We start from the raw sequence: 21,106 nt of genomic DNA, 5'->3' as shown, positions 1-21,106 counted from the left end.
AACAAGATTTGTTGTTACAAACCAAAGGTGTAGTATTACTAGATTTTACACTAACAATTTTTTCTTTAAACGTATTCGTCTCTTAAATCGTGTAGAAAATGAAGTTGCAGCTGCAAACCATTGTTATAACGACACCGGCTTTTATAATTGCTCGTGTATTTACCTTTACTGGGGTATTTATTTCTCCATGCAGCTTAGATGTCCTTTCATTTCACCTGAAGGATACTTCTTGCAGGGCAGGTCTAGTAGTCATGAGCCCCCTCAGCTTTTGTTTTTCTGGGAAGGTCTTCATTTCTCCCTCACTTTTGAAGGACAGTTTTGCCAGATACTGGGTTCTTGGTTGATAGCTTCTTTTTCCTTTTGGCACTTTTAATACATTAGTCTTCTGGCCCCCACAGTCTTAAGGGTCCCTTGTATGTGACAGTTTGCTTCTCTTGCTGCTCTCAAGATTCTTCGTCTTTTGAAAGTTCGATTGTAATATGTATTGGTGGGGGTCTCTTTGAGTTCATTTTACTTGGAGTTCATTGGGCTTTTTGTCTTGATGTCTTTTATCAGATTCCAGCGGTTTCCAGCCGTTATTTGTGCAGATGTTCTCTCTGCCCTTTCCTTCCTCTTCTCCTTCTGCGACTCCCAAGCATGCACATTGCCCTGCACGATGGTGCCCTGCACGATGGTGCCCTGCGCATCCCTTAGGCTCTGTTCACTCTTCTTTCATCGTTTTCATTCTGTTTTTCGAACTTGATAATTTCCATCGTCTTAGCTTTAAGTTTACTGATTCTTCCACCTGCCAAAGTCTGCCTTTGAATCCCTCTGGTGGATTTTAAATTTCAGTTATTATGCTTTTCAGCTCCAGAATTTCTGTTTGGTTTCTTTATGGGTCTTCCATCTCTTTACTGGTATTTCCGTTTTGTTTTCACATTGTTTTCTTGATTTTCCCCATATCTTCCTTTACTTCTTTGAGCACCTTTAAGGCAGTTGTTTTAAAGCCTTTGTCCAGCGTGTTTGCCGTTAGATCTCTTCTCAGGAGCAGTTTCTGTTGATTTATGTTTTCCTCTGTGTAGGTGTGTAGGCCGTACCTTTCCTGTTTATTTGTGGGCCTTGTGATCGTTCTTTTTTGTTGCACACTGGACAGTCGGATCTCATAATGTGGTAATTCTGGAAATCAGATTCTCCCCCTTCCCCAGAGTTTGCTGTTTGGTGTTATTACTGTTGTTCGTAGTTGTAGGCTGTCTCTGTGCTGAGGACCAGCCTAAGGTGTAAACCTAAGGTCTTCTCAGGTCATTTCTGGGCGTGCATGGTCAGTTTCCATCAATAATTTTCCCTGCGTTTGCAGTTGTTTTTGAATGTCCCTGTCTTTAATGTTTGGTTCCTAAAAGGGAGAAAAAGTAAAAAATGAAGGGGTGGGGAAGGTTGCCAACCCTTTTAAGTCCCCTGGAAGTCACTTAAGCTGGAGGGAGAGGGTCTTGCAATAATGGGGGAAGTGCAACAACAATGGCCTGTTCATCTGCACCTCTGTGATCAGAAGCAGCAATGAGTGATCAGAGCAGAGGCCCCCAATATCTGTACAGGGTCTTTTTTGCCCCACCAGTTCCTGCAGGCTGTGGGCAGGCTGCTCCAGAAACAGGTGCATGGCCTCCTGGCCTCGGGCCTCCTGTCTGGGGGAGGTGGGGTGGGTAGCTTCTATGGTACCAAGAGCTGAAACTGACCAAAATGAACTGCGGTTTACCATCCAAGGCTTCCCCTGGAAGCCATCAGCAGACTCCAGAGTTCCCAGACGGTTACATCAGAGGGTTCTTCCCCTGCAGTTGCTGTCCAGGTGGGAGACGGAGTCTCACCTCACAGGTGCCTCCTACTCTGCCATCTTCCCTGTCTCTTGGTTCCTGTGTCCGTTGGACAGAATAACACTGGTTCTTAAATACGAAAGCATGTGGTCTAAAAGGTGTTTTTTATTTTAGCCAGTTCTGTAACTTTTGTACTGTTTTTTCTTTAAATATTATCTCTTCTCCATTATCCCTATTATATCCTTCAGAGTGTTTAACTTAAAACATTTTATAACTTTATATCCCATATCTTTTTGAATATTTCCATCTCTTTGTCTCTGTGTGCTGCATTCTGGGTCATATATCTTCCAGTTCACTAATTCTTTCTCCAGCTACGCCTAGCTCAGCTCTTCAACTGACTGAGGACTTGTCATTCTGCAGTTTTTCCTTTCCAGATTTATCTGTTTGTTTCTAATTATCCCGTGTTATTGGTCATTTTTTGTTGCCATTGTTCTATATTTTATTTCTGACAATTTCATTACCTGTGATCTTGGGTCTTTTTCTGCTGACCTTCAATTTTAGTGACTTGTTTAATTGGTGATTTCTGTGTGGCACTCACTGCTTGGTTTTGATGGGTGGGAGCTGGGAAAGCTTTCTACAGAGAGATTACTTTCTGCTCTTCCCTTACGCAAGGGGCTGCTGCTGACCTTGAGGGCTGAACTTGGTGCAGAAGACTGGTCGTCTTCCCCGTCCTGCCGCTGACCTAAGCTCAGCCCCAGCTCAGCCCTCACCCCGCAGCTCACGCGCTTACTTATGTGGCTTAACCCCAGCTCCTCTTTGCTCCAGGCCCCGTTCAGTTTTTTGTTTGCTTATTTGTAGAAGTGGACGAGGAGGTGACAGTTCTCCCCTATCTCTTAGGAAAAGGGCAGCGTCTCAAGTGGCGTTTCCATCCAGAGTGTGGGGTCTAGTCGTGCAGTGGTGGTGGAAGAAGCCTCCTCAGGGTGTACGAGCAGACCTAGCACCCCAGGCAGGCATCTGGGTTATGCCATCTAAACAGTGGGGTTTGGGTGGGAATAGGGTTTGCAGCCCACCATCTCTGCCAGGAAGCCCCCTCTTGTCACTCCTCAGTGTCCTACCCTCTGCCTCCGTCCCCCCAGTGCCACCCACTGCTCACCCCATCCCCGTGACCTGCTTGCTTTCATGATCTCCCCTGCCTTCTCCAGCAGTGGACATTCTCACCACTTCTGCCTCCTTTGCAATGGGCTGGCTCTGTGTCCGGCCACCCACACAGAGGGCTGCTGGCTGTCTGGCCCAGCCAGCAGCCCCCTGAAATCCCAGCAGACGCCTTTCTAGCCCATGTGCGGGGCCTTCAGGCATTAGCATAGATGCTGGGATCACTTTGCTTGGCCCGGTGTCCCTCATCTATTTGACATGTGGTGCACTCCCTCAGGAGGGAGCCTGTCCGCGCTGGTCCCCCCTACCCGGGCCGACCCATTCAAGCCAGGACCCTGCTGAACTTAGTGCTCTGAGGTGGGCTGGGCCGACGCAGCCGGCTGGGGGACGTACCGTTAGCCTCCAGTCTGTGAGTACCGTTCCTGCCTTTACATCAAAGTAAGCCTGGAATTCATTAACTTCCAACCCCTTCCACCATATCCTTGTGGCCCAAACCTCCCTCTTCTCTGGGTTAGTGCAGTGGCCCCTACCTCTCTCTTTTTCTGCCTTTGCCCCCCTACACTCTGCTCTCAAAATGACCAGACAGCCATTTAGAATGCGCACTGATGAGTGATTTCTCTACCCAAAGCCCTCCTGTGACGCCCCATCCACTCTTCACCTCTTCAGGAGCAGAAGCTCACAGCCTGTCTGCCCCGGCCTCCTGCCGGGCTACCCCTGCCCTCTGTGCTGGCCACACAGGCCCCCTGGCTGTGTCCTCTGCCTCTCGCTGTTCCTCTGCCCGGACACTCACTGCCATATCTCTGCAAGGCTTTCCCTCCCTCCTTCAGAGCTCTGCTTGGAGGGGCCTGTCAGGAGGGTGTCCCCAACCACCTTCCTGAAAGAGCGTCTTGTACCAACAGCACCACCACCTGCATCACCACCACCACTACCACCATCAACATCACCTCCGCCACCACCACCAGTACCAACACCATCCAGCACCAGCGGCACCGCCAGCCCCACACCCACATCACCACCAGCACCGGCACCAGCAGCGCCAACCCCACACCCACATCACCAGCACCAGTGGCAGCAGCGCCAACCCCACACCCACATCACCACCAGCACCGGCACCAGCAGCGCCAACCCCACACCCACATCACCACCAGCACCAGCGGCACCGCCAGCCCCACACCCACATCACCAGCACCAGCGGCACCGCCAGCCCCACACCCACATCACCAGCACCAGCGGCACCGCCAGCCCCACACCCACATCACCACCAGCACCGGCACCAGCAGCGCCAACCCCACACCCACATCACCAGCACCAGCGGCAGCAGCGCCCCAGCCCCTCTTCGTCAGAGCCTGAGCGTCACCTAGTGCAGGATTCCTTTACAGTTTACTTTCAGCATGTGCTTCCTTCAAGTCTCGTTCCTGAACACGCCAAACTCGTTTCCGATCCGCTCTAAGCCCTGGGCACTGTCCAGGGTGCTGTCCTCCGGGTGCCGGCCGAGCCTTCTGCACAGGCGCCTCCATGTTGACTCGCGCTCCCACGCGGGCAGTAGATGTTCTGGCCCCACCCAAGCCTGTGCTCCAGAAGGAGGGGGGTGGACATGGGTGTCCCAGGGGTGCCCCCCACTATCTTTCCCCAGCCTTTCAGTGTTCTCACAGGGTGGCCCCTGTCCTGTAAATGGCGCGTGCTTTGTGAGTCCAGCCTACAGTCTCTCATTTGACCAGAGCGTTTAGCCCATTGATTCAGGGTTCAATCTGTAATTGCGTTACATGCTCGGTTCAGTGGTACCCTTGAGTTTTGAGCCCAGGTGTGGATGACACAGTCAGCCCGCTTCACCGCGTCTCACATGGGATCATCCCAAGGTCAATGGCCGCGTCTCACACGGGATCATCCCAAGGTCAATGGCTGCGTCTCACACGGGATCATCCCGAGGTCAATGGCTTTGTGGTCTGATTTTGGAGCTTGGTGTCTCCTCCAGGTGAGGGGCGCCGCTTTCCCGTGTTCGGGGGGTTTGAGTTGAGTGCGCGTCAAGGTGTGGATTCTGAGTCCGAGTCCGCAGTGCGGCCTGCAGGGGGCGCCTATGCTTATTTCTTCTCAGTGCCTCGGGATGTTAGGTGGGGTTTTCAGACCTTTGCTGTGGTCTCAGACCGCAAGCCCGGCGAGCGTCGGGGTGCGTTCGGGAATCGTGTTCTCCGTGCAGAGCCCCGTGCCGGAGGCTGTGCTCTCGCAGGGCCGGCTGTGCGCTGGCTCCCATGCTGGGGCTGCCGCTGCGAGCGCCTCAGACACCAGGCAGAGGGTTCAGAGGTCAGAGGGGCTGTTCAGGGTGGAGTCTGGCTGCTGCGCCACTGCTCAGCAGTGGCCGCCCTCTGCCAAACCAGCCAGCTCCTCTGTCTGGTACTCAGTGTCAGGGCTCCTGCCAAATACATGAAGCAAATCAGGCTTCTCAATCACTTGAAGTCCCGCTGCCCCTGCCCTGCACCCCAGGGCCGCTTGCTGGGTGCCTGCGGGGCAGGAACGTCTGTGCCCCTGGACTCCCAGGGATCTGGACAGGGTGGCGCTCCAGTGACGTGCAGGGAGCCAGGGATGCGGGATGTGGGTGCGGCGCCTGGTGGGGTGCGGGCTGGCACCCCCACTGGGGAGCACTGTGCCCGTAAGTGCATGGAGCGCGTCTGCTGGGAACCTCGGGCACACGAGCCCCCTCCTAGCACCCGTGCCGTCTGTCGAGCAGGGCTCCGCTGGGCTTCCAACCCCTGACTGGGAGCGACTGCTTCCACTCCTTCCTCCCTGAGGTCAAGGGTCAAGATGACCGTGGGGGATAGAAATCTGTTGTGGAGAGGATGAGTTGGGGGGGTCCGAGGTCGAGCTCGTGGGGAGGGGTGTCAGGGAGGAGAGGGGCGCCATCAGAGGAGACAGGCCAGTGGGGGGTTGGGGCGGGAGCCTGGGGGTCAAGGGCACATGCGGGGCAAGGAACAGGAGCAAAGTCACGGGCCCCCAGGTGCAGGGATGGGCAGACAGGGCCCTGGACGGCAGGGAGAGGGGGGCGGCTGCGAGGACGGGTAGGCGCTGGTGGGAAACGCGAGAGCCCTTTCCAGGCGTGTCTGCAAGCCGGCGGGGGCGGGCCCAAGAGAACCGTGTCCTTGGGTGGAAGGGGGAGCACGTCTGCTGGGGCAGAGGGACAAGGGGCACAGAGGGGAGACTGGTGACGGAGACCCCGCGGCAGGTGCGCGGAGCTCGGGGGAGGGCCTGAGGAAGCCGCTTGGACGGGACACGGAGGGTCACCTGTGCTGACTCGAGCGAGGACCGAGGCCGTGGGGAGCCCGGGGGGCCGCCCAGAGCAACCTTCAGGTGGACAGGTGACCCTAAGGGAATGGAGAGGGTGGGCGAGTGGATCTCCACGAGGGAGAGAAAGGGCCCGAGAGCCGAGAACCGGCCGGAGCAGGCTGAGGAGGGCAGAGGGCGTGGCGCTGGGCGGTGGGCGGCCGAGGGCTCTGCGTCTAAGGAGGCCAAGCAGGAGAAAGAGTGGTCTGGGGGCGTCAAGGGAGCAGGCAGTCCCCTGAGGGACCAGCCGGGATCCACACCAGCAGGACGAGGTCGTGAACCCCGACCTCAGACAAGGGCTAGGGCAGGTCGGGAGTGAGGCCTCAGGGCCCCCCCTGCGAGGCCAGGGGCCTCGATGGTCAGAGGCCCGGGGGGGGGCGGTAATGCTGGTCCTCTGAGTTCCCCATGTGCCGTGTGTGTGCGCGCCGCGTGTGTGTGCGCGTGGTGGTCCACTGGCTCCTCCCCGCAGGGTGACACCTGCTCATCAGGGAAGTCTGGTGGCCCATCTGCCGGCCCCGCCTTCACCCGGTGCCTGCCCAGGACACACAGACCACAGCACCGGGTGTCAGGTCTCCTGCTGGTCTTTATTCAAGAGCTGGGATGGGAACGCGAGGAGGCAGGTGTTGGTCTCGCGCCGGCGACCCGGCGGCCCCGGGCGGCTGCCTGGCGACCAGGTCTGAGGTATTTCACGGCCGGGGTGTGCCTCTCGTGCAGCGCGGCCGCCGGGCCAGGTGCCAGTCTCTGCGCGGAGGTCGCCGGCGGCGGGGCTCAGGGGGCTCGGAGGCCCCGGCGTCAGACGCAGTTGTCGGGGACGCACGGGGCCTCCTCCTCCAGCCCCGGGCAGGGCGCCCCGTGGTTGGCGGGTCGCGCACGGACGTAGCGCGTCCTGCTCTTGGCCCCGGGCCGCCCGCACGGGCCTGCGCACAGCCCCCAGGACGACCACAGCGACACCTCGCAGTCCAGCGGCGTCTCCGGAGCTGGGGGCGCAAGGAGGACGGTGAGCGAGGCGGGGCTGCGGGAGAGGAAGGGGGTCCTCGCCCGACACCGCCTCCGAACTTGGCCGGGAAACTCCTGATTTTATCATTGCGCTTTCCAGCCACCTCCAGGGCGACGCCACCAAGCACACCCCCCGAAAAGCCACCCCCGAGCGACTGGGTGAAGGTTTCCGCCCTGAGAGCCCGATGCCGGCTGGATCCCCGCTCTCCGGGGTGCGGGGCGTGGGGCTGGGGGAGAGCGGAGATCCTGTCGTGAAACGTTCTCTGACGTGGGCACAGACCGGCAGGGTCTCCACCGCTGCGCTGCTGTTCCAGGTGCGGACCCTTCGGGAGGCTGGCCACACTGGGGCCGCGGCCCCCCTCGCTCGCCCGGCACCTGCGCACCGCTCGCCCCTCCCCCGCGGGCGGCACCGCCCCCACCGACCCGCTGCCAGGAGGGCACACAGGGGTCAGCGGGGACACCGGGCAGGGCCTGGGGCCTCTCCGACTCACTCTGGGCTGTGGAAGTGTGAAAGGCTTTCAGTTGAAAATGCTGGGCACGAGTTAACTCTTCAGTTTGGAGTCGAATGAACCAAATCCCAAATCTCTCAGAACCAGCGTCCCAACCAAATGCTCCCATCCTGCTTTTGAAGCCGCTCGGAGACGCGGGTTCACGCAGCCCCGGCGGCGCTGCCCCGCCCTCTGAGCACCGGCAGCCTCTCCCGGTTTGACCCGTCCTCACACTCCACGCGGCCACGCAACCCAGCTCTGTGGCCTGGCGACGGGTGCTCTGCGTGGGGCGGGCCGGCGGCGCAGGGCTGAGCCCTGGACCCAGGGCCCTGGGGGCGGGGCGCACGCGGGGGCGGGGCTGCCCCTGTGAAAGCAGCGGGTGTCACTTCACAGGCGTTCCCCCTGGGGCGGGCACTGGCCTTCGAGGGTTATTTAGGGTGAGAGGTAAGAGCTGGAGCGGGAGCTCAGGACCAGGTGATGTCCGAGCAAGTCCCGACTGACCCCCAAACCCAAGTGCTGCTCCTGCTCCGGCGCAGCCAGTGGTGAACGTCGCGGCTGCCCGCCAGCCCGAGCGCCTGCAACCCAGGAGCACGCATGTGAAGCGGGGCTGGGGGGTGGCCGTGGGCGCTACGGAGGGGTGGGAGCTGGGCTCACCTGGCAGGCTGTCGGCGACCTCGTTGCCCCCGCCCCCGAAGGCCGGGGCGGGCGGGAAGGCCCTGGGGCTGTGCGGGAGCCGCGCCAGGGTCACCGTAGCGATGGGAGGCAAAGACTTAAGCCGCGGGTAGTAGAAGGAGTTCGCGGGGTGGCTGGGAGAGGAGGCCGTGATCTGCAGGAGGGGCCCGGCCCGGAGATGGGTCAGGAAGGGCCAGCCCCGCCCCCTCACTGTCCTCCCGGGGAGCGCCGCCCAGAGAGCTGCCATCCCCTCACCTCGGTCACCGTGTCCTGCGGGACGGTCGCGAACTTGGGGGATGAGAAGGTGAAGCCGCTGTCGGTCCCGGCATCGTAAGGGTGGAGGTCCACCACCACCTGCTCCCTCCAGCGGCCCCCGTCACACAGGTCCAGGCTGTCGATGCCCACGAACCAGTCGGGGCTGGGGACGATGCGGACCACGAAGGACACCTGGGGGCCGAGGGCTCAGCGGCAGCCCCCGCGCCCCCCTCCTGCCCGCCCGCCCACCGTCCACGCCGCCCCACTCACGAGCGAGTGCCTGGAGTGGGCCTCAAACTCCGCGGACGTCTGCCCGGTGCCGCTGGGCACGGCTGGGGCTGAGAACACGCCATGCACGCTCTGCAGCTTCTCCCCGGCAGCTTCCATCTCCCGCATCAGTGCCCAGGCCTCGCTGCGCTCCGCGAAGTCCCTCAGCCCATTGCTCACATACTGGCCCTTCCTCCACAGGCTGTAGTCGGGGCTGTGCACTGCCCCTGCGCACCACCACCACCCACCCGTGTAAGCATCACCCCTGGGCACCGTCCCGCCCCTCGTGGGGCCGGGCGGGATGTCCCGCAGGTGGCCTCACACTGCCCGGCGCCTCGCGGGTAGGACGGGCAGCCGGCCGGCCCTTCCCATGACCCAGGCCACCCTGCCCCGCCACGTCCCCGAAGCCCAGGACACTGCTGCTGGCACACAGTAGGCACTCAGCCAGGACCTCCTGCACTGAAGTGAATTGGGTGAGGTCCCCTCCACGCTGTGAAGTGCGGGGCCACGGTCAGATGACCGTACCCTCCCGAGCAGTGGGGGTCACCGCCAGGCCCGCCGGGCACGGGACGGCAGGGACTGCACTCACCCAGCAGGGATGACCACTGCGCGGGTGGGCGGAACAGCGGGTACTGCTTGGGGAAGGATGCCTGGCTCCACTTGCCCGTGAAGGTGATGCTGTACTTGGCCAGGGGCTGGGCCGTGCACATGGACTCTCCCCCCAGCGGCTGGCCGGCCGAGCAGCCAAGTGTGGCCAGGAGGAGGGCCCAGAGGGCTCCGCCCCAGGGGGCAGCCGGACTCGGGGTTCCCATCACCTACGAGAAGGGGGGCCACATGCTGCACCGCTGGTCCCCGATGCCCTGCGCACGGCCCCTGGTTACAGGTCCCCGAGGACGCCGGGCACCTCCCTCCACGTTCCCTCTCCAGGCTCCAGCTGGGCCTCACCCCGTGGCTGGAAAGCCAAGCCGTGTTGGGTTACAGGAACCCAAGGTGCCTGGCCGGTTACACCTGGCACGGAGCTCACAGCCAGCTCAGCGCCCTGCGGCTTTCCTGGGGGAAACACCTCTGGCGCTGCCGTCTGAGGGAACCCCGGGAACCAGGAGGGTCGCCGTGCCCCGGACTAGATGGGCCTCCCTCTTGGGGTGCTGCCCCTCTTGGGGTGCTGCGGGTTTCTGGGCGGGGGCAGCGCCAGGAGGCCAGTGCGGCTGCGGGGCTGGGGCCAGCGCACGCAGTACTCACCCAGCAAGAGCGACTGGAGGCTGTGGGCAGCCGAACGTCCCAGCAAGAGCCCAGAGCTCCAATTTATGCTGCAGACGCGGCACCCAGCCGGCCAATGAGGCCCCAGGTCCGCCACTGTGGCCGCCGGAGAGGAGCGGCAGATAGGACGCGGGGAGAGGGAGAGAAAGGGACCTCAGTGCTGGAGCTGGCCTGGCCGCCCGCCTGCTCTGACGCGAGCAGATGCTGCTTCAGCGCTGAGGTCACTCCTCCCTTGGGCGCCGGCCACTCGCCGCACCCCTTCCTTTGTCTTTTCCTCCCGCCCCCCCTCTCCCCCCAGTTCTCTCCTTTCCCATCAGGCCCTCCCTGGTGTCTCCCCGGAGGGGGTGCCAAAGCCAGCAGCTGGGAAGAGAACTGGGCCAGGGCCGCCAGCGTGCACTGCCCGCAGGGCAGGTTGGGACGTGGGGGCCACAGTCAGGCCTGACATCTGTCCGTCTGTCCGAGTGCTGGGGGCGGGCGGGGAAGCAGGGGTCCTGGGTTCAGCGGACACAGCTGCCTTCTTCCCGCGTGCAGAGCTGCATGGGGGAGCCACGCTGTCCACGCCGTGGCCAGGGCATCTGGACCGTCCCCCCGAGGGGAGTCGAAGCCATGAGGCCGCCTTCCCCAAGGGCCAGGAGGTGACCCCGGGCCCCCCAACTTCCCTGCATGGGGAAGAGCTCCAAGGATGCCTGGCATACGGAAGAAGATGCCAGCGGATTCTTATCTCTGCTCCCTGTCAGGAGAACATTTCCAGAACCCTCATCACGGGGCCTGGGAGCCGGGAAGGACAAGGACAGTGGGGTGGTCTGGCTTGTAAGAACCGCCCAGGGAGCTTTAAAGCTTAAAAGGAAGCATTCGGAGTTTTGAAACCGCGTTAATGTTTTACACATTCCAAAAAAGAGAGAGAAAAATAAACAGAACCCACAAGAATAGAACGCAAACAAAAACAAATGACCTAACCGTATTTCAAGTAAACAACACAACCGCCGGGAAGCGGCTGTGAGCACCGCGTTCAGACTGCGGGTCCTCAGGCTCCCGGCAGAGCCCAACGCAGTGGTTCTCAAACACTTTGATCTCGGGACCCCTTACACTCTGAACAGTCACTGAGACCCACAAGGAGCTTCTGTTTGTGTGGGTGACATCCATCGATCTCACCGTGTTTGAGATCCTAATGGAAATGCTTGGAATACTTATCAATTCACTTAGAAATAACAAAACTAAACCTACTGCACATTAACATAAATAGCAATGCTTTATGAAAAACAACTCTTTTTCAAAAAGAAAACCTTTGTGAAAAAAGCGGGGAGTGCAGATCTTTTTCTGTCTGGCTTCCTGGGAGACGTGGGACGGTCACCGCCACCCCGCAGTCGCTCCGAGGTGCGTGTCATGCTAGTTGGCATCCGCGCAGAAAGGCCAGCCGTGCAGGGACGCAGCTGGAGCTCGGAAGGCTCGTCACACGTGGATGTGCCACGTGGCCTCTGGGGACGTCCCCACACCCTCGCGAGCGCCAGCAGAACAGGCAGGGGTGTCTTTGCTCACACCGTGTCCTTGGAGAAGTGGCTGATCCGGGTTTGAGGAGAGAAAGTGGGAGGTGGGCCTGGGCCGTTTCGTGCCAGGAAGCGAGGACGTGCTTGCGCAGCCCTGGCCTGCCGTCCAGTGGCCGCGGGGGCCTCAGGGCTCGCCCCATTTTACAGGAGGCTCCCGTCCTACGCCTGACACCCACAGCTCTGCCCTCCCGGGGCCCCACCTCGACGTGCGGCCAGTGAGGACTGAAGGCTGGCCCTTCTGTTTGCTCAGGGCTCCCCTGGGAGGGGCCTGGGGGAGGGTGAACAGGGAGGTACTTGCTTTGGTGTTGGAGTGACCCTGAGAGCATGCCTGAGGAGTCCTTGGGACGCAGCGGGGCACGGGGTGCCCTGCTCAGAGAGGGATGCAGACGGAGCCTTGGGAACCGGCGGCCTGTGGCCCCTTGGCCTGGGCTGGGTCTCCGGCGGGGCAGCCTGGCCAGTCAGGGTCAGCTTACACTCTGAGCCCCGGGCTCCTCCACCAGCCAGGATGCGGTGCCCCGTCCGTCACAGGCACCAGGTGAGGCGGCATCTGAGCAGCACTTGACGGCAGGCTCCTCTGCACACAGGTGCCCCCCGCCGGGTAAAGTCATCCCTTTGCAAACGCATGTCCGGCACCTCCCGGGTCTCAGCGCCGGGCACACGGGAGTGACCCCAACGGACAGAAGCCCTGCTCCCCAAGGCTGTGGGGCTGGGGACCTGGGTGCATCTGTGGGTGGAATTCTGTTCTTCGGCGACTGCATGGTTCTTTGGCCGACACTGAGGCCAGGGTCCCCTCCCGTAAGTCAGTCTATGGTCAGTCACCCCGAGGTGGCTTCAGGGGACTGAGGCTCAGGGCTGTGCTGTGGCCAGGCCTCTGCAGACTCCACACTCGCTGACTGCTGCCCCTCCCCACTTGCCCCAGTGGCAGAGCCCTGTCCAAGCCCCGCTTCCCAGGCCTGCCTACATCCCCCGCCCACCCACGACTCCGATGGCTGCACCGGGCACCCTGACCCCAGACCCCCCCCCCCCAGGGCCACTGTAGCTCAAATGAGTGCACAGCGCAGGGCGAGCCGCTGACACTGTCCTCCCAGGGGCTGGCGGTTCTCAAAGGTGTCGTCTAGCTGATTGTTGCCTGTGGTGGACTTGGGGCGGGGTCTGGGCCGCCCCAACTGGCCCCGGTGGGGCGTGGAGTTAGCAGGAGTCCCTGTGTGAGCCGCTGAGGCTGGGCCAGGCACACGGGATGCTGGGGACGCAGTGGTCATGTCCGTGCCCCGGGCTGGGGCCCTGCCACGGCCCAGGACCCAAGGGGCCTGAAGGGCATTGGGCTCCGGCGGGACCTTCCATTTGTATCCTGGCCAAGGGGCTCTTGAGGCCGGGGTAACAAGGGCTCTTTCAGGTGGGGCCCTGGGTGTGGGGACGCCCATCTCCTTGGGAGCACCCAGACCTGGCGTGGAATCTGGCTCCTCAGGGGCCGGCTGACAGGCACGCGCTTGTTGCTGGTCTGTCCCCTCACCAGACGTTGACCGAGGGCCAAGTTCCTGCCAGACGCCACAGCCCACACATGGGCTTCCCATCCCCGAGGCTGAGCCCTCCCAGCACCCTGCTGGCCCCTTGCCCGCCCACCCTCCTGTCCCAGCACCTCCTCCCCGTGTGCCCCAGGGCCTTTGCACTGCGGCTCCCTCTATCTGGACAGCTCTTTCCCGGCCGGCCTCTTCCCGTCTCAGGTCCCAGGGAGAGCCCCTCCTGACAGGGCCCCGGAATCCGATTGGTGGGGCCTGAGTCAGGTCAGGGAACCCTGGGTCCGGGAGGCACCAGGATGGGTGCTGGGCGAGCTGAGCCCCCCCACAGCACCCGGCTCCCCGTGCTCGTGCAGGGAGGCCCAGTGGGGGCCTCGCCGCTGGCTCGGCCTCTGTGGGTGTCACCCCTGCGAGCAAGCCTGGCTTGCAGAAGGGCCAGGGGAGCCGGGGCTCTCGCCAAGCCTCACCTGCACGGAGGAGGCCCCCATGGCCGCCGACCGCAGGCCTGGGAGGAGATATGCTTCCGTCTGGCTGTAAACATGAGCGTTCCCTCCTCTGCTCAGCAGCCGGCTTCCAGAAACACAGGACTGTCTGTGCAGCAGAATTTGCTGTGTCTCCATCCCAGTTAAGATGCCAGGACCTCAGCAAAAATGGCAGAGTGAGGACCTCTGGAAACACTGTCCGTTGTAACAGCAAGGAGAAAATAGGCAAAAGCGGTCAGAACCGACTTTTTCTGTACTCTGGAAATTAACCAGAAGCTTGCAGCAGTCCTTGGAGAGCTGTTTTTTGTTTTCTGTTTTTCAATCAAGAAAACTAGCTGAATCTTGGTAAGAGCAGCTGTGAGGCTTTTGTTTTTTCCCATCTCAACCATTTTTCAGTGACAGCTCAGTGGCATTAAGCACATTCGCATCGTTGTGCCGCCGTCACCACCCTCCGTCCACAGAACTTTGCATCTTCTGAATCTGAAACTCTGTCCCTTTCCAGCAATGGCTCCCCGGCCCCTCCTCTCAGCCCCGGAAACCCTCACGCTACTTTTCGTCTCTGTCGTTTTGACGACTCTAGGGACATGATCTGAGTGCAGTCATACAGTGTGTGTCCTTTTCTATCTGGCTTATTTACTCAGCATAATATTCTTGGGTTCGTCCATGTTGTAGCAGGTGTCTTTTGATGTCCCCGTAATTTTTTTTTCTTGTAAGTCAATGTTTACAAAGTGTAACGGACATAAAGAAAATTATATTTTTCCTTGACTGTAGCCCAGTGGATTCTCAGAAATGGAAGGCATTCATGTAATCAGTAATTGGATCAAGGAGTAGAAATTTAAGAACACGTGAAACCCCCTCTTCTGTTACCTTCCAGTCACTACCACCCCCAAAGTGAGCACTGTCCTAATTTCCAACTTTATCAGTTATTTTTGCCTCTTGTTATGCTTGATGCAAATAGTCACATAGTGGCCGGTTGGTGTTTGACTTCCTTCATAGGATTCGCTTCCTTTTCAAGGCTGAATAATAGTCCACTGTACGTATGTACCACACTTTGCTTATTCATTCATCTGACGATGGGCACCTCCACATCTTAGCTGCCGAACAAGCTGGCACAAATATCTCTTCAGGACCCTGCTTTCAAGTCTTTTGGGTAGAAGTAGAATTGCTGAATCATATGGAAATTCTTTTTTTAAATTTTTTTTTGTTGAAGTATAGTTGGTAGCTCCGTTTTTAATGTTTTGAGGGACAGCCACATTGTTTTCCACAGCTGCTGCACCATTTCGCATTCCTGTTAACAGTGCACAAGGGTTCCAGGTTCCCCGCATCCTCTCCAAGCTATTAGGTGTTTTAATTTGCCCTAGGCCCATGCCCCACCCTCCAGCTCTGTAGTAGCGTTGAAAATTGACAGCCCAGATTCATGGTGAAAACCAACAACCCAGCGCCACTGGAGGGATCAGAATGGAGCCGAGTGTCCCCAGAAACTTGTCATTATTTGACCTGTCCGGTGGTTTCCTGGAAGACCCCCGCTTGCAAGGCTGTCTGTATTTGACTTGGTTCGGAGCCCCCCCATAAAAGGATGAACCAGATGAACCAAACGGTAAACAAAAGTGAGAGTGACTCTACCATAGGAGGCAAAAGAGGCTTCCGGACAAATACGGTTACAAGAGACAGAGAAGGGCGTTTGATAATGATGGCAGGCGAATCCGTCAGGAAGATGTAACCGTTATAAAGCATGTGCGTCTCACAATAGAGTCCCACAGCGCGTGAAGCAAACCGGACAAATGAAGGGTGAAACGGGCAGTTCAGCAATAATCACTGGGGACTGTCGACTTTCAACAGCCTGTTTTCAATGACGGATAAAGCAACAAGACAGCAGATCAAAAGGAAACAGAGGACGTGAGCTACTCTGCAGACCCAGGGTAGACTCGGCCCAGCAGCCGTGCTCTTCAGCGCACGGAGCATCTCCAGAGCAGACCACGTGACAAGACGTCTCAGCAAACGTAAAATGATGGAAATCAGGCAAGATATGTTCTCTCACCACAACGGAATGAAATTAAAAATCAGTAACAGGAGGACATTTGGGAAATTAAAAAATACATTGAAATTAAACCTTGTACTCCTTAGTAACCAATGGGTCAAAGAAAAAAATCACATTATAATTTAGAAAATACTTTTGAGATAAATGAAAATGAAAACACAATATATGGAAACTTATGGGATGAAGCAAAGCAGTACTTAGAAGGAAATAAATAAGGTCTCAAAGCAGTAACTTAACCATCCACCTAAAGAAACTAGAAAAAGGAGAGCAAACTAATTCCGAATCAAGGAGAAGGAAGTAATAAATATTAGAGCAGAAATGCATGAAACGGAGAATTTCAAAAATTGAGAGAAATCGATGAAAACAAAAGATGGTTCTTTGAAACGATCAAGAAAATTGACCAGCTAGACCAAGAAAAAAAAAGAGGAGATTCAAATTACTAAAATCAGCAGTGAAATAGGAGACATTATTAATGACCTTACAGACATAAAAAAGAATTATAAGAGAATCCTATGAACAAAAGTACACCAATATAACCTACATGAAATGCATAAATTCCTAGAAAGTCACAAACTACCAATGCTGACGGAAGAAGAAATAGAAAATCTGAATAGATCTATAATAAAGAGATTGTGGTAAGTTATAAAAGATAACTTACCATAAAGAAAATCCAGGACCATATGGCTTCACCGGTGAGTTTCACAAAATATTTAAAGGAGAATTAACACCAATCCTTCTCTAAATCTTCCAAAAAAATAGAAGAGGGAACACTTCCCAACTCATTCTACAAGGCTAGTATTACCCTGATACCAAAACTAGGTAAAGCCATTGCAAGAAAAGAAAAAGGAAAGCTTTCCCCCTAAAATTAGGAACAAGACAAGGTTGCCCCCTCTTGTTACTTCTATTCAACATTGTGTTGGAGGTTCTAGCCAGGAAAATTAGACAAGAAAATGAAACAAAAGGCAACCGGTTGACAAAGTAGAAGTAAAACTATCTCTGTTTGCGGATGACATGATTTTGTATACAAAGTCAAAAGAAATCCGTACAAAAAATATTGGAGCTAATAAATGAGCTTAGCAAGGTTGCAGATATAAGATCAATACGCAAAAATCAGTTGTATTTCTACACGCTAGCAAGAAATGATCTGAAAGTGAAATGAAGAAAACAATTCCATTCACAACAGCATCAAAAAGGATAAAAACCTTAGGAATCAATTTAAGCAAAGAAGTATAAGAGTCGTACACTGAAAACTACAGAACATTGTTGGAAGAAATTAAAGAAGACGTACAGACATCTCACATTCGTTGATTGGGAGAGTTAGTATTGTTGAGATGGAAACATTCCCCAAATTCATCACGTATTCATTACGATCCCTATCAAAATTCCAACCTCTCTTTTTTCCCCTCCAGAAATGGAAAGGCTGATCTTAAAACGCATATGGATTTGCATAGGGCCCCAGATAACCAAAATAACCTTATAAAAGAGGCACTAAGTGGGAGAACTCACACTTACCAATTTCAAAAATTATTACAAAGCTACAGGAATCAAGACAGTGTGTCACTGGCATGAGAATAGACATAGAAGCCAATGGAACATTATTGATAGTTCAGAAATGAACCCTCACATTTATGGTCAATTGATCTTTGTTTGACAAGGTTGCCAAAACCATGTGCTAGAGGAAAGAACAGTGTCTTCACAGATGGTGCCGAGACAAATGGACGTCCACATGCAGAAGAGAGAACTTGGTTCCCACCTCACACCGTATACAAAAATTAGGTCAAAACAGATCAAAGACCCAAACGTAAAACTAAAACTATAAAACTATAAAAGGAATCTTAGGTATAAATTTTGTGACCGTGGACTTAAGCAATGATGTCTTAGCTTTGACACCTGAAGCACAAACAAACAAAGGAAAAATAAATTATGCTTCATCAAAATGAAAAACCTTTGTTCTTCAAAAGACACCATCATCAAGAAAAGACAGTCAAGGACTTCCCTGGTGGCACAGTGGTTAAGAATCCACCTGCCAATGCAGGGGACACGGGTTTGAGCCCTGGTCCAGGAAGATCCCACATGCCGAGGAGCAACTAAGCCCGTGCGCCACAACTACTGAGCCCACATGCCACAACTACTGAAGCCCGTGCGCCTACAGCCCGTGCTGCACAACAAGAGAAGCCACTGCAATGAGAAGCCTGCACACGGCAACGAAGAGTAGCCCCCACTCACTGCAACTAGAGAAAGCCCACGCACAGCAACGAAGACCCAACGTAGCCAAAAACAAATAAATAAAATAAATAAATTTATTTTTTAAAAAAAAGAAGAAAAGACAGTCAAAACAATCGGTGACTCCTGTGTGCCAGGCACAGTCCTCAGCACCAGATACGTCAAGGGGTAGAGCAAAGATGCCAGCCCGAGTGGAGCCTGGTATTCAAGATGAGATGCAAAGGAGAAAAAACAGAGGAAACCAGACACGCACACGGGTTCACAATAAACTGCTGGTATTTCCAGAGAGAAGAAGACACAGGGAAATTTGTCTCAAAGATACAGCATAGTAAGTTCCCTACGTACGAACAAGTTCTGTTCCAAGAGCGTGTTCATAAATCCAATTTATTCGTACGTCCAGCAAAGTTAGCCCAGGTACCCAACTAACACAATCGGCTATATAGTACTGCACTGTAATAGGTTTATACTTTTCACACATATAATACATAAAAACAAACGAAAAATAAAACATTTTTAACCTTACGGTACAGTACCTTGAAAAGTACAGCAGTACCAGCTACATCACTGCTGCTTTTACGCTTGCTTCCAGACATCCTGGCCCTGAAATAAAGATGCTTTACTACCGTACTCTGTACAGTAAAGTGCACAAAACACAACCACTGGCAGAGACTGCACACACGACAATGTATGCAGACGCATGGCTAGCTTGCGTGATTGGACGTGGGAACACACGTTCGCATCTCTGAAAGTTCACCACTTGAAGGTCGGTATGTAGGGGACTTAGTGTAGAAGGAAACGCCCCTTCAGCGAAGGAGGTTCTGGACGGGCAGATTCACACAGTGGTACCGCCGGGAGTAACCGAGAGTCTGGACATCTCAGGGGTGGGGGGGTTGGTGGATACGTGGACCCCGAGGAGAAGGAACCCAATAGACCCATGAGCAACGGTCCTGGGGGAAGGCCCGACTGCCTGCACCGCCCCTGCAGAGTGTTCTGGAAGACGCAGCCGTGGGGCTTTGGATTCAGGGCAGGAAGCCTTTTGGGGCTCCCGTGAGCACTCAGACCACCAGCGCTGCAGGGACCACGCGCCTCAGAAGGGTCTGGAAGGAGCCCCCTAGGGCCCCGCGTGGGGTCTGCTCTGGTTATCGGCCGGCGCTTAACCGGCCAGCTGGGGACCGAGTGCCTGGAAACCACCGCCCTGTTTTGCCCACAAACCTGCACGTGGGCAGGGCTCAGTGGGCAGCTGGTCCCTGCTCCTCTGGGTGTCACTGGGTGGCTGGAAGTCCTCCAGAGGCCCTTGCGCTCACTGCCAGGGGTTTCGTGCTGGGCTGGGACCTTGGCGGGGCCTGGAGCCCCGGCACGTGGCTTCTGCGTGCGCCGCGCTTCCTCTCGGCGTGGTGGCTGCTTCCCGGGCAGGTGCCCTGGGCACACGAGCCAGGAGGAAGCTGCATGGCCGTTCCCGACCTGCCCTCGTGCGTCGTGGAGCCACAGCCCCGGGTCACGGGCCAGGCAGCGGACGCCCCCTCTCACGGGGAGTGGCGCCGTTCTAGAAGGCGTGTGGCCCGAGGGCTTGTGGGCATTCGGGGCTACGAGCTGCCCTTGGGTCTTGCTGTGGCCGCAGCTCTCGGGAGCTTCCAGGTCCCTGCGGGGACGCACCAGTTACAGGGTCACGCACCCAGGGGCCAAAGCGTGGCGTGCTGAAGAGGATCAAGTGCCCCAGGTTTCTTGCAGACCCCGGTCCCAATGCAACCCACCCATCAGAGGTGGGCTCCAGAGGTGACACTGAGTCACCAGCTGAGCAGCATCGAGCAGGGAAGCGGCTGCAGGGCAGCCAGAGGTCGGGCGCTCAGAGAGCAGGTGAGAGCCTTGTAGGACGTTTACCCGGAGGGGGCGGGGCTGAGATACAGACGAGGGCTGGGACCCCACGCCATGCTCCCTTCGTGCCCAAGCCCACGACAAGGGTGCCCAGTGTGAGCTCCCACCCAGCAGGATATGGGGCGGGTTGAGGCTGTGCTTCCCCGTCTGCTCTGGGTGTCGGCCACGAGTGCAGACAGACAGTGCTGAATGGTCGCACACGGGAAGGACCGGGGGGCGGGGGCAGGAGGGTCCTCACTGCTCTCACCCAACACCCGGCCCGATGGCCTCTTCCCGGGCTGTGTGCTCCGCTGCCTCTTACACCCTCTCTGGGACCCTGTCTAGCAGAGCTCGGCCTTGGGAAGGGCTCTGAGATCTGCAGGGACAGCCTGGGGGTCGGGGGAGGGGTGCACTGGCTGGAGTGGGCAGCAGGGGACGGTGCTTGAATGTCTGTACAGTGCAGAGGGGATGCTGAACCCACGGGCAGGACCCCAACACACACTCCCGAGGGGGTTTGGGCCAGGGCAGGTGGAGGGGGCAGGCCCCCAGGACAGCAGCCCCTGCCTCTGGGCCTGGGCGCCCAGCACCAGGGTGGTGGCCCTGGGCTTCTGGGCTCTGACGGGGCGGCAGACGCTCCGCGCCCGGGGGTGAGCTGGGCTGAGGGATCCCCGAGCCAGAGTTGCCTCGGTGTCTCTGCAGAGTGTGGGGTGTGACCAGCTCCCTGATGGCCCTCCAGCCCCTCTGGCTCCCGGTGCTTTCCCACAGAGGCAACCCCTGTCCTCATGACCCCACAGGCCAGTGCAGCGGCCGTGCAGGAATGGAGCTCCGTGCAAGCCCTGAGTCAGAGGCCCTCCCTGGTGGCCAGGCTGGCCGTGGATCCTGGGGAGTTTTGGAATTTGGGGATTTACGCTTTAATTTTCACATTTTCTTCCTTCCCCTGGATTTTCCTCTGTTGCTGTCCACGGGGCTGTGAAGTCATCTGCTATATCTGAACCTGGAAGCTGAGTTCTGATGGGCTCAGGGAGCTGAGTCTCCACAGGAAAAGCGTCTTTCCTTGGAAGGACATGTGGTGGGGAGAGGGGCAGCTTTGGAGAGAGCCAGCAGAGGGGTGCTCCTAGCAGAGGGGTGCTCTCAGCAGAGGGGTGCTCCCAGCAGAGGGGTGCTCCCAGCAGAGGGGTGTTCCCGGCAGAGGGGTGCTCCCAGCAGAGGGGTGCTCTCAGCAGAGGGGTGCTCCTAGCAGAGGGGTGCTCTCAGCAGAGGGGTGCTCCTAGCAG

At 57.2% G+C, this 21,106-nt stretch overlaps 1 protein-coding gene across 2 annotated transcripts; it reads right to left on the bottom strand.

Moving 5' to 3' along the window:
- Positions 1-6,810: 6,810 nt before the first annotated feature.
- SPON2 (spondin 2) lies at positions 6,811-10,342 on the bottom strand. Of its 2 annotated transcripts, XM_082653937.1 has the most exons (6): positions 10,163-10,334; positions 9,513-9,738; positions 8,927-9,150; positions 8,657-8,848; positions 8,384-8,555; positions 6,811-7,222 (listed from the first exon to the last, which is right to left on the bottom strand). In XM_082653937.1, the coding sequence occupies exons 2-6, from the start codon at positions 9,733-9,735 to the stop codon at positions 7,038-7,040; spliced, it is 996 nt and encodes a 331-aa protein (XP_082510063.1). In that variant the 5' UTR covers positions 9,736-9,738; positions 10,163-10,334; the 3' UTR covers positions 6,811-7,037. The 2 variants fall into 2 exon arrangements, with proteins under 2 accessions (XP_082510063.1, XP_082510064.1); XM_082653938.1 differs by lacking the exon at positions 8,384-8,555 and having other exon boundaries at positions 10,163-10,342.
- Between the last annotated feature and the right edge of the window lie 10,764 nt (positions 10,343-21,106).

The sequence above is a fragment of the Grampus griseus genome, assembly GCF_964374135.1.
Source record: "Grampus griseus genome assembly, chromosome: 4".
Taxonomy (NCBI): domain Eukaryota; kingdom Metazoa; phylum Chordata; class Mammalia; order Artiodactyla; family Delphinidae; genus Grampus; species Grampus griseus.
This window is presented reverse-complemented; position numbering and strand designations above follow the sequence as displayed.